The sequence below is a fragment of the Notothenia rossii genome, assembly GCF_949606895.1.
Source record: "Notothenia rossii genome assembly, chromosome: 2".
Lineage (NCBI taxonomy): Eukaryota > Metazoa > Chordata > Actinopteri > Perciformes > Nototheniidae > Notothenia > Notothenia rossii.
Window position 1 is genome coordinate 17,425,787 of NC_136904.1, and position 12,906 is coordinate 17,438,692.

The 12,906-nt window shown below is 40.3% G+C and overlaps 1 protein-coding gene across 2 annotated transcripts in view; it reads right to left on the reverse strand.

Moving 5' to 3' along the window:
* Window positions 1-5,521: 5,521 nt before the first annotated feature.
* myo1ea (myosin IEa) overlaps window positions 5,522-12,906 on the reverse strand; it is a 46,996-nt gene continuing 39,611 nt past the window's right edge. The window contains exons 23-29 of one of the 2 annotated variants that reach the window (XM_079667287.1): window positions 10,999-11,145; window positions 10,353-10,510; window positions 9,856-9,936; window positions 9,564-9,768; window positions 8,608-8,643; window positions 7,353-7,522; window positions 5,522-7,034 (exon numbers count right to left, since the gene is read on the reverse strand). In XM_079667287.1, coding sequence (XP_079523413.1) covers window positions 6,958-7,034; window positions 7,353-7,522; window positions 8,608-8,643; window positions 9,564-9,768; window positions 9,856-9,936; window positions 10,353-10,510; window positions 10,999-11,145 — 874 coding nt within the window. In that variant the 3' untranslated portion in view covers window positions 5,522-6,957. The remainder of the gene's footprint in view (window positions 7,035-7,352; window positions 7,523-8,607; window positions 8,644-9,563; window positions 9,769-9,855; window positions 9,937-10,352; window positions 10,511-10,998; window positions 11,146-12,906) is intronic. The other variant, XM_079667288.1, reaches the window with a different exon arrangement.

A 12,906-nucleotide genomic window follows, 5' to 3' on the forward strand; every position in this document is an offset into this window, starting at 1 on the left:
AGTTCAATTGTTTCATTTAATCTGAAGCACTCTTATCACTGGCAATAGACGTATAGTTCAAGGACTGAATCATAAATGGGCCCAATAAGGTCGTTCTAAGTTGAAATGCCGATACACATCCACAGTCCAGCTCTGGGGCCTCATTTATAAAGGGATATACGCTCAAAAAATGGCGTACGCCAGTTTCTACGCAATGTTTGCAATTTATAAAATACTAACTTGACGGGAAAACGTGCGGTCCTCCACGCAAACTCTAACCCATGCGTACGCACTAAGCACAAAAACGGGAGAGACGAGAAAACTGCGACACCGTTGGCAGAAGGAAGAATGGAGAGAAATATGTGGAAATAATACCATAAATAAAATGTTACCTCTCATTTACCATATATGAAGAATTCATTTTCAAACATTGATTAAAGCCAATCTTAAAATGATTTAACAAACGCCTGTTTGAGACTCCTCAGTGCACACAAAAACATAACTTGGAGAAATAAATAAATACGGATATGTTATTTAAAACCACCTCGAATATGTTGTGTTAATGTTATGAAATGTTTTCTCATAAATGATGCGGTAAGCAGGAGGACATAATTACGTCTAAACTGACGCCGTTTTGCATTTCTATAGGTTGTAGATACGAGCATGGTTTTATATGTTTAATACATGTTTAATCGTGTTTTATGCCGTTTGCCAAGACTTGATAAGTCGCTCGTAAAACACAGGAGGTATGGAAACCAAGAGCACCATATGTGGTAAATTGTACTGCTAATACAACACATTAGTTGTATTTCCTTTAACTGGTGGATATAGAGTTGCTGCGGGGGGGGAGGTGAGATGCACAGGCTGCAGTGCACTGCGCACAGCTGATCGACAGCTGGGACACAAACCACCAAATGCAAAAACATAATTCAGATCCAGTCGTCATGACTCAACTCCGGAGGGATTCCCCGATCATTTCTTACAGTTTCTCATCAAGGGGGGTGGGGCGTCTCCTGTCCCCGGTACAAACACACTGCCTGAGGAAGGCTATGTGTATTTTTTTTGTCATTAATCTTTTTCGGACCACTTATTTATTTATTTTGGTGACGATCCGACCTCCATGCTGCTACTCTGGTTCAAACTGCATCCACCAAACAATATGATTTATCTCGACCTCCCCAAAATAAACAAAATCTGACACGGTTTGAGATGTTTTTTTTAGCTGTTCTGTTGTCATTTCCTGCGATCTTCTCCATGCAGTCAGTCAAAATAAATGAATGAAAGGGCGTTTCTTTGACTATTTAGAGGCAAATATGGGCGTTACGTGAAGCCCGCAAAAGCTGCACCGCATTTCGAGTCGGTTGTGATTTATAAAGAGAAACCGGCGTAGGAAGTGCCATACGCACTTTCCTCGCCGGTACGCAATGTTTGGTGAATCGGAAAGTGGCTGAAAATGTATGGACCTATTTTCGGATTTCTACTACGTAAGCAACCTTCCCACGTCAATCCTACGCACGGCTTTATACATGAGGCCCCTGATGTTCAAAGAGAAGAATGATCTTAGGAGTCTGACTGAGGAAATGAAAGCTGGAGTTTAAAGAGCTGTAACTGCTGCACCCACAAGATGGAGATGAAGCACAAAATATACTTTGGCTGCAGTCGAATGGTCCATTTAGCTTAGGAACCTTCCTAACGGAGTGAAATGACCCGGAAGTCCCTCAGTGGCAGCCATGATAAATGCTGTTCGAATTCTCTAGAATGATAGGAAAGGAGGTTTCAAACTTCCTTTATAACCTCCTTTAGCTTAAAGGCCCAGATACACCGGCCCGAAATCGTCAGTAAATGGGAGTCGGGCCAAACATGAGCGTGGGCACGCCCTATTCGGACTGGTGTTCGCCGCACCGTCGGGTTTTCTGCCGACCTGACGCCTTTTCTTGCCGATTCGTCGGGAACACCACCGGAAGTCGGACAAAGGAACAACACTGATTGGCTGTTCAGCTAGCGAATCAGTGCATGAGAAGCGTTAACGGAAGCTAGGGAGGTAAACAAATTATTTAAAATGGAAGATGGAACACACACGGACGGCTATTTCACCTCATTGGTTAGAGCTCCTGTTCGTTCATGTTTTCAATAGACGAGAGTGAAAATGGAAAGAAAAACGCTATTTGTTGTTTGTTTATATCACGGATTCTGTTCTTCTTCTCTGTCTTCTGGTTGTTCCGGTTGTTGCCTCTTTTGAATGATGAATACACACTACCGCCGCCTGCTGGTAAAGAGAGTTATTGCCACTCATGCATGAGCAGTTCACACGTGCTCGGCTCGGATTTGCGGTGGCCCAGATACACCGGCCAGTCACCTGAGAAGTCTCCGACGCCGACACCGACTGTTGCGTCGCCGGACTCTCCTGCGTATTTGCCGACTTCGCGCACTGGAACACACCGCAAAAGAGGCAACAACCGGAACAACCGGAAGACAGAGAAGAAGAACAGACTCCGTGATATAAACAAACAACAAATAGCGTTTTTCTTTCCATTTTCACTCTCGTCCATTGAAAACATGAACGAACAGGAGATCTATAAACCGATGAGGTGAAATAGCCGTCCGTGTGTGTTCCATCTTCCATTTTAAATCATTTGTTTACCTCCCTCACTTCCGTTAACGCTTCTCATGCACTGATTCGCTAGCTGAACAGCCAATCAGTGTTATCCCTTTGTCCGACTTCCGGTGGTGTTCCCGACGAATCGGCAAGAAAAGTCGTCAGGTCGGCAGAAAAGACCCGACGGTGCGGCGCACACCAATCCGAATAGGGCGTGCCCACGCTCATGTTCGGCCCGACTCCCATTTACTGCCGATTTCGGGCCGGTGTATCTGGGCCTTTAGGAACCACTGGACCTCACTAACCGAAAGGAGAGGAGAAAATGCTGCCCCACAATGCCTTGCAGCCGCAGCATTTGACGTCATACAACAGTCGGCCGTTCACGGACACAAACGATTATGACGGAGAAATTATAACATGAAAGTTACGGTGCTTATTAAGCATTTTAAAACGTATGTTGTAAATTGCCAAAGTGCTTTGTTTTGAACGTTCATCAGTATTATAATCAAAAAGAGAAATATGAACGTTATTTTTTACTGAAATTATCAAATAAAGTCAACATTTCACTGAGCTGTTTGGCGTTTGTTCAACTTTTAAAAGATGTTTGAATGGTGATGTACACAGTGATAGGTGTTAAAGACTAACGTTTATAATAAATACATTTGTATTGATTTTAAGATATTTTCATAGTTCATACAATCATACTGGGATCATTTGTATTAATGTGGACCGAAGGGAGAGGGTGACGAGCATACGTATCACTTTCATTTTTTATTTCAATTCCAATGTTGGTCATGAAGAATATGTTTCTCTGTTGTCCCCGTTCATAAAGCATAACACAACAGCATCAGAGCACGGTGCAGAGTCTCTAGATGAGTTTACAGTAGTCCCTCGTTCTTATTAAACATCCATGTTGTAGTCGGCCGTATAGAAAACTGTAGTTTCCATAGTTTCCCCACAGCAGCAGACGCACAAAATGACGTACGCTGGCGCATCATAAACACTTCGGATAGTGAAAGTGCAGTCGGTATTCTCTAAAGCACCGCAGTCTCTTCTCCTAAATCCTTTTGAATTCTCCTATCCACTATCTCTTAACCCCGTGACGTTTCACTCAGAGGTCAAGGAATAGGAGATAGGGTTAGAATTTAGGAGCTGATTTTTAAACTATCCGAACGCAACCTTTGAGTACTCTGCTTCAAGTCAGGGATAAAGGACCCTGGTTGGTGATTGGCTAATGGTTACACAAGCCAACAAATCGTTATGACATCATAAAGTGGCCATAATCTGATCAGCTCGTTTTCAGACAGGTTTTTATATAAATGGATCAGGACAAAAAGTGAGCGAATCTTTTTTCCTGAATCTTTCAGAATCTCTTTACACAGAGGGGACACATGTTGATGTAGAAAATACATGAAAAAGTGGATTTTGCATAATAGGTGACCTTTAAGGTCTCTCTACCTGTACTTGCCAGATTAAAATCCAATGATCTGGTCCTTTAGATTAGGGGTTCCCAAACTTTTTTCCCAAGAGCCCCCCCAAATGACTCCTGTTGGAAGTTGCGCCCCCCCCCCACACACACACACACAAGGCGCAACAGCAGTAATTCAAGTTTAAAAGCCTAAAAAATGCTACAACTACTGTCACAAACTGGATGAATGTGATGTATTTTGTTAAAGGACGATGAAAGCGTAATTAACGAGCACTATTGGAGTGACTTTGATGGTTATTGGACTCAGGATTAATTCATTTGGATTCCCGCTGTATGAAGAAATGAAAGGACGGCGCAAGTGGAAACAATTCACAAAGGGATTAAACTGTTTAAAACACATGCTCAAAGTAAGCTGGAGTTTGCCGATGTGTTTATGTGGATTCAAAAGTCGTAAATAATCTACAAAATGGAGGAGACCGATCTGATCAGAGAAACTGTGACAAATAATCCAACTGAAACCGGCATGGACAATGACTATGTTTTAAAAGTGCGCTTATCCAGAAAAGCCTGGTTTGGACACTTTACGGGCAGAAGAAACATTTCTATTAAAGAAAGAATTATACATTTCTGTGTTTTTATGCCTTTAATAGCTACTAACTTTAACACATTTGTATTAAAACTAATTAATCAATTATTTTTTATATTTCATTGTAATGTACAGAAAAGGCTTTTAGTGACAATCATGTATTGCGTTACAATTATATGTTAAAAAAAAGTCGAAATATGATATTTGGCCTCAAATCATCTGAGGCCTGGCGCCCCCCCTGCGATCTTTGGTGCCTCCCCAAGGGGGGCGCGCCCCCCAGGTTGGGAACCACTGCTTTAGATGGATCTGCAGACAGGTGCAAACATCAGACAGACTTCTCTCATCAGAAATATCACAGGTGTTAAATTATTTTAATGATAGCAATGAAAGGCCAGTGTCCTTCAAATCAGTTGATTACTGTTTACCTGTTTTTACCACTTGGGAATATCAAAATGCCTTCCATTAAGAAGTGTTTAATGTCAATAAGATGCCATATTTTTCATTGGGGGTTTAGTGACGTCTATGATATTGTCGTTTTTACATTTAATATAAAAAAGGAAATTAATTAGAAATTAATCATAAATAAAACACAATTCAGTACTTTTAGTGATTTTTTTTTCACACCAGAACTTTATTCCTGAAAAGGTTGAAAAAGTTTTCTGACCAATCATGTAAGAAAACTCTGGCACTGTTTCTCGTTAACAATGACATTTACCAAAATTATATATTATATATATATATTATTTTAACAATGAAATTAATCTAATACATGTGGAAATAAAACCAGACTAGCAAAAGCTTGGCACGAAACAACTGATGTTTTGAGGGATCTGGTCTGTGAGTACCCTTAACAACAGATTTCAGTATTTTAAAGCCTCGGCCTGCAGTCCTGATGGCAGGTGAGTATAGAATATGATAATAAGCATAAACATCCAGTTGATCAATGTTTATTTCTGATAATAAAACAAAACAAAGCAGTTAAATATACAACATTACATGCTTTATTAAAAGATGCATCCACTGTTTTGTATTGCACAAGGATGTTTTCAACCATCCCAGATCAAACTATATTTCATGATGCATAAAATCTATAACAGAAGTCCCAGCTGTTTTTTTGTTTTTTTTTACTGACGAGAGCATAATGTGGTTATTTGATTAAAAAAATACATAGGAATGTTTAAGTAATGCAACAGCAGTGCAAAGATGTGCAGAAACAGTAAAGCAGAGCAAAAATGAACTCTTTGTAGTGCCACGGAAAAATGTCAACACATTCCTTTCACCTAAAAAAACCTTTTGCACAAACAAAAATCCATTCACCCTATTTGTGATAACCATTATGTGAAGCTGAACTGTAAATAAAGCAGCCCTGTGAGTATCAAAAGCAGAGGAAATTCAGAATACTAAGATCCTTCAGAGAAAATACAAAACAATTAATTTAAAATCTAACCAACAACAGGCGTACTTCTAAAATATGAACACATATACAGAATCAGATCCAAAATGCCTGTTTTTATCATTTCATGTAAACAAATGATTCTTGCTTATTGCTCGCTTTGCAACCCGTCCTTCATAGACTTTGCAGCTGTGGCAGAAACAAGTGAAGATGTCTGTGTCCAAGGTAGTACCTGTACCAATAAAGTGCTAATACACCACAGACCGCATGCTCAGGGGTCTACTGTGTCTAAAATATACTGGTGTAATAGAAAAAACAACTAAAAATGTAAGATGTAGCTGGTTCTCCCGGGGTATGGCCTTCTAAATGAATTTACGGAACGAAAAACATAAAAAGTGTTATTGCTTTGGAATTAAAAATCATTAAAAACACAGTGTGATGATTTTCTGAAAAGCCGTTCCCTGTAAGTAGTTACAGTTTTGCACCAAAATAAATATTCCTAGTAAAGCAGCAGTAGCTTCCGTTTTGCCACCGAGACGATCACCTCTCTGCAATCAAACCTTCATCTGAGAGTAAAAATTACAGCCTGGTCCCACAGATTAAGCATACTTCAATCCAACGCTTCAAAAATAGTTGGAGCTCAAATCCTCAGCAAGATATAAATGACAGTAAGGAGAACACAGAAAGCTATAAATACAATAAATAGTTTTGATCAGTACTCAGAGGGACTGTGGAGGAAAACAGACCCCACACAGTCTTCTTGTCTTTAAAAGCAGAGCCTCATTTCAAGCGGGTCTTTTGGTCTGGTGGTGTAACCGGGAGTTACATTCATTTCTGAGAAGGCAGCAGAGGAAGACGTTTTTCTCCTCAGTGAGTCTCGCAGTGCTTCTCTCTCTGGCCGTGAGCTCCGTCCCGTCCTCTGAGAGGGTCAGCGGGGAACAAACTCTCCTCCTCGAGCTGTAAACCTGCAGCTCTTAGACCTTTGTGACGTAGTTGTTGGGGAAAAGACCTTGCTTTCCACGAAGTCGTCCTATCCACCACCCGGAAGCATCTAAACAACAAAGATGAATACATTAGTTTTCCATATGGCTAACAATTATCACTGCAATCAACCATATTTAATTTTGTCTTCATTTACATTATTTTATTTAATATTCTGTTCTTGTGCACATCCCATATTCTATTGTATATAGACGTTTTGCACTACTTTTTATTTTTTGCATTTTATTATATATGTTGCATTGTTGGAGGAGCTCAGTTCAGAAGAATTTCATTGCCATTTCTACACTGTAGCTTTGTGCATATGACAATACAACTTGAATCTTAAACATTTGACTGAGATCTCCACAAAACGTTTAAGCCATCTTACCCTCTTTGATGATGTCGATGAGGTCGTCAGCGTTGAAGCTGAGCTCGTCTGTGTCCTGAGCGTCGTAGGCGTACAGAGCTTTGCACTGGGGCACCTGCGGTTTGGGTTTGGGGGCAGGTTTGGGTCGCCCCCCCCCTGGAGCAGGCCTGCTGGCTGAGGGTCTGTGGGCCCTGAGACATCATGAGAAAGAAAAGAGGGAAACCACACGACTGTCAACATCAGCAGGAGGGAGATACAGTGCGTTCAGAGGACTGTGCTGCTGTAGGCTGTGAAGCTCAGTCAGAAGCAGCTGTTTGTAGGTGAGTTGGTTTTATGAGATATCACTCTTATAGGACTTCTCAAAAATACTACGTTTGCATAATCACCATCTTGTTACGTATAACATTTAGATACGAATTAGATTTTTGCACGGCTGTCAGAACCACATTGCGTTCAAGCTTAAAAACAAAGGTGTTATTTAATTGTCACGAGACATTAGCTGTATGTTCTCTGGACAAGTACTGTATATGTTAGTGTGGATAATACTTCCTGCTTTAATATAACAAGCTGTTGCTGTTCACAAATCAGCCACAAGATGGTGATTGAGGACACACTTTAGGTTTTACAATGAACCAAGAAAAACAAAACAAAAACGTTTCAGGAAGCATTTAAGAGCAGAGAGAGTTGATCCAAAGTCAGGAGTTGTTTAAATTGGTGTTTTCTGTTTATTGGCTTTATTAATTCATGGTTGTATATTCTGTTTTCAAATTAGTTTTCAACTCAATGCCAAATTAACTCAACTGTACAACCAACTCTGGATCAAACCATTCAGAATAGATGAAGTGGCAAGGTAGTTTATACAAATGCAATATATGCATTTACTGAGTAAAATATTTAAGCTTCCCTTTAAGGAACAGTACATCAAAAAGTGTTGTTCATCTCTTTAACAAAAAGAGATCGTTGATTTAAAATTGGGCATCATAAGTGGTGCACAGCAGGGATTCCTTCATTAAAAGAATTATCTTTCATTGCACAATGAAAGATCTATCATATTAACATGACTTGCTAAGAATACCCATTTGTCATCAATGAAATTCAGAAGCAGCAGAGAAACAAAAATATTAGTTGCAAACTACAGCTCCTTTAGTGAGTTTGAACTTTTCCTTTTTCACGGTTACAAGACAAAACGTACAAGAGGAGAAGTATCAACATGTCCTGCTGCTGAGCTTCTCTCGTCCTAAACCACCACCCAAACACTGCAAACTCTTAAACTCACATTCCTCCATTGGAAGTTGGTCGTCTGTCTCCATTGCTAAAAAAGAATAAATCATCCAAATTATGGCAATTTTCAATAAGAACAAGGGGTACGAGTGTGTATCCAAGATACCTTTGGCATATAAAAAGTGTGTGTGCATGTGACATTGCATCACACTGCCTAAATGTGTGAAGACATGTATTTATACAGAGCAGAAACAGGAATGTAGGTACATAATGGGAGAGGCCTTTAAGTGTGAACTAAATGCCATAAGTCCAATGAAGTTGAATAATAATAATTAGTAGCATATGTCAGCTGTTAAAGGGGTCTCAGTACTTAAATGTGTGAGTCATACTTGTCAAATTCATGGTAATGGAAATAGAAAAGACTCATTAACACTTTTCAGGCCAACGTTTAAACTGCAACACCTAAGAGCTAAGCAACTCAGTTATTGTGCAGAAAAACTGGATTTTATTACCTCAATTACACCCTTTTATTTATTTTTTTATGGTGACTGAGATATTCTATTTCTAGGCAGTAAGATGTGAACAAAGACACTAACATGTGATTCTGTTAAATAGGAAGAATCTTTCTTAAAATAATTTAAAAAAACAGCTCCAAAGAAACCATTTACCTGCAGACAGATCCTTACAAAACTGTGAACTTTTATTGAATATGGCAAAGTGAGAAATGAGGACAATCTGTGCACCAAACAGACAATAACGATTTACCAGGATAAAACTAAAATGGATAACGATGAACCTATTCAGTATGAAGTGTTGACTGATATCAATTGAAGCGACCTTGGGCCTCATGAAAGGCGCCATATAAATCCAAGCTATTATTATTATTAATTAATAACTCCTCCGGCAAGTCTTTGTTCGTGACATGTGATCTGCCTTTATGATTTTTATATCGTCTACTCCTGTATGTACTTGTATGTGTTTTAATTGACTGTGTTGGTGCGAATTCCTCACCCTGCAGCTCCTTGATCGGGGACTTTCAGACAGTCGAGGTTGGGCGGCTGCTGGCTGCCTCCTCTCTCCTTCAGCTGGCTGCCGTTGCTAGGCAGGAAGGGCCGTGTTGGGTTGTCGGGCGCAGGATGCCGCTGGCCGTGGTGCTGCGAGTTCCTCTGATTGGCTGCATGGTTACTGTTTTTATGGCCACCATTCTGTTGAGCAACTACAAAAAAAGAGATTGTTTTAGAGATCACATGGGTGTAAGAGGAAAATGTTCAAACCCTGTGACCTGTTTATTGTGAACGTGTACCTGGAGGCCCCGGTGCGGCCCTCGAGGGGGTGTGCTGGTGAGCTCTGGAGCGGACCTGAGAGAAGGTCTTCCTGGTGGGGCCTGAGGACAAAAGAAATGAAGAACGAGAGATAAAAAAAGGCTGTGTTGAAATGGTTTTAAAATTCAAAGGTAAAGTTATGCTTTTTCCATGTGAACATTTACAGATTTATAGTACCAAGAGTAATGAGAATCATTAATCAAAATAAGGTTGAATATATAGGTTGAATACTTCTTTAGGTTTTTATTCTAAACACTAGGATGTCTCAAACACTTTGCCGAGACCAACTGCTCACAAGTGTATGAGGTTTTAGGGCTTATATCCAAGGATGAGTCATTGGAGTTAGAGATCTTGGTTAGTGTTTCTGACCATGTTAGGTTCGTGACTCCAGTTCATTGAGTGACCTTAGTCCACACTTCAGGTAAAGGATATTACAGCTCATAGTGAGATCAGGTAATTCATGTCTGTTAATACTTACGTGTGTTCTTTGGAAGTCCCGGGCCGACGCTGACCTGCAGAGATTTGCTGGAAGGATTCAGGACAGGCATGTCTCCTTGACCCCCGACAAACAAGACCTGCCGGGAGCCGCCCCCGCTCAGGAAGCCCCAGTTCTCCTTCTTCAACTTCATCTCCAGTCTGAGGGTCAAACAATACAGTTGTGAAAAGTTTAAGCTACAATTGCCCTCCCTTCAATTTTCAGTGACTACATTATTTAAATTCTTAAAAATGTTTGTGTGATTATTCTTTTCTGATGCAGGCTTGTTCTGAACATTGAGGCACATCAGGATACAATATATAAAAGAAAGACTACTAGTGGATCACTGATTGATGATGACACACCACAGATTTGTACAAAAATACTTTTACCTCCCAGAAAGGGTGTTGAATGTCAGAGTTTATTTTCTGAGTTTTGAGTCTAACCCTGGTTCAAGATTTAAGTGAAACACTGACTTATTCACAAGTAAGATTCAGCACTAGTCTGATTTAAAGTCTAAATAATTAAGTTAAACTCAGACTCAAGAGGTGTGAATAAACAAACACAAAGAAGATGTGTCCCATTCAGTTCCTACTGTAGAATCCCTCTTTAGTTGACATTTATTTTATCTATGCTTGTATTTACTTACGTGTTATTAAACTTGAGTGGTAGCTTCCTCTGGGTTTTCTCCTCAAACCTGCGCGACAGTAAGCTGATGAACTCGGTTTTGAAGACACAGTCCAGCAGGCTGTCGTACTCCTGCTCGTGCAGGACAATGAAATCATCCTGCATATTGCTGAAAAACATGAACACAGTTATTTAAATACAAAACTTAAAATCATAGTATCAGCTGTGACATAAAAAGATCATATCACTCGTGATTTTACAAGATCATGTTTACGGTTGTGACTGTGTGTACATCTGTCAATCTGCCTGCTCGGCTAAAAACAAGCCTCTTTTGAAGGCTGATGTTGGCTCTTGACTCAAAAACTGACCTCCATAGACATAAATATTCGTCACATCTTGAAAAAGAGCATCTGCTAATTAGCCATACTCGATATGTTTTCATCCACTACAATTATACACCCTACGAGTTAAACAAATCCCTGTTTTGTTATCTTTACTGCATTGGAGCAGGAAGGGACAATTGACTTTCTTCTTTGTCTGGGAGTGGAGAGGGAGACACACCTGGGGGAGATCTTCCCTCGATTGAGTATTTTAAAGACACTCAGCACCTAAACCGTTCTGCTTTGATGGAGGTTAAGATGGAGGGTCAGACTCATATTTCACATTTGCATGGAAACAAAAGGGAGCTCACAAAGCGTCTCACATCTGAAGAGGGAAGACAGCTTGTGCCCGTAACCCACACAAGGACACTTTGTTACCCTCAGCGAGGAGGAGCTTTTCTCTGATGACCTTTTTACTGCTCCTGCTTTCGCTCATTTCAGCACCTGGTCCACATTACCCCACTGACTCAAAAGCCACATGCTCGCACCAACATCTCTGCAATTTCTAAAATACCTCTAAAACTAGTCATACAGCGTTCCCATCAACAAGGTCCCACAGGTCTCTCCATTCCTTATTGTTACTTTTCCTTGTAGTCACTAGTCAACATTCTTCATGAGCATGTTTGTGAATGCATTGCAGTAACATCTCTGAGATGTGGTTGATCAGTCAGCACACAAAGGGACACACAGACAGACGTATACACAAGAGGCAGGTTTATAGACCCCACATGTTTTCAATGTCCCATGTGTGACATTTACAGGAACATGGGAACTTGTGTGATTGGAAATCCAGACTGTGGCTTTGAAGTAGATTCATGACTTTCTGCAGCGCAATGTGTACAGATTACATGGCGGGGCCCTGCATCCCTCCTGCTGCATGATGGGAAGCCATTGTTTTGGAAACAACTAATGAGCTACTGGTATCATGTACTGTACTGTAACATTTTCTCAACATGCTCTCAGAACTTTTTGTATTAATGCTGTGCCCTGTGTATGAAGTTACAACACTCAAGTGGTTTAAAAATGAATGGTAGCATGTTTTGGTTTGATAATCAGTACCCATAATGCACATGGACTGTTTGCATTAAGACAGCAGGTATACAATAAAAGCATAGGCAAGTTTCACTGTACAGCAGAGTAAGAGTAGGATTGAGTTTGAGAATGTAGTTCACTTTTATCTAAACCCTGTTGGAGAGATATTCAAAGAAATCCAATTACAAATGGCTCAGTTACAAGAAAGTGTATGACAATAAGGTGATTTAATATTAGTCTCAGTCAGGGAAAGGGAAGTTTGGGGCCCTCTGCTGGAACTGCCTCCACCACGACCCCACTCCGGATAAGCGGTGGAAAATTGGTGGATGAATGGATGGATATTTACACATAAATCCCAATTGGTGAGGATGTAGTGCTTAAAGTTGACTTTCGTAGCTAAAATGAGCAACAAATCTGTTTATGTCTACAGATTGTGTTTGGTATTGGGAACTTGTGAGTAAACATTTCTTTAGTGCCTGCTTGAGCCATTCATTAAAACGACTTCAAGGCATAAATAC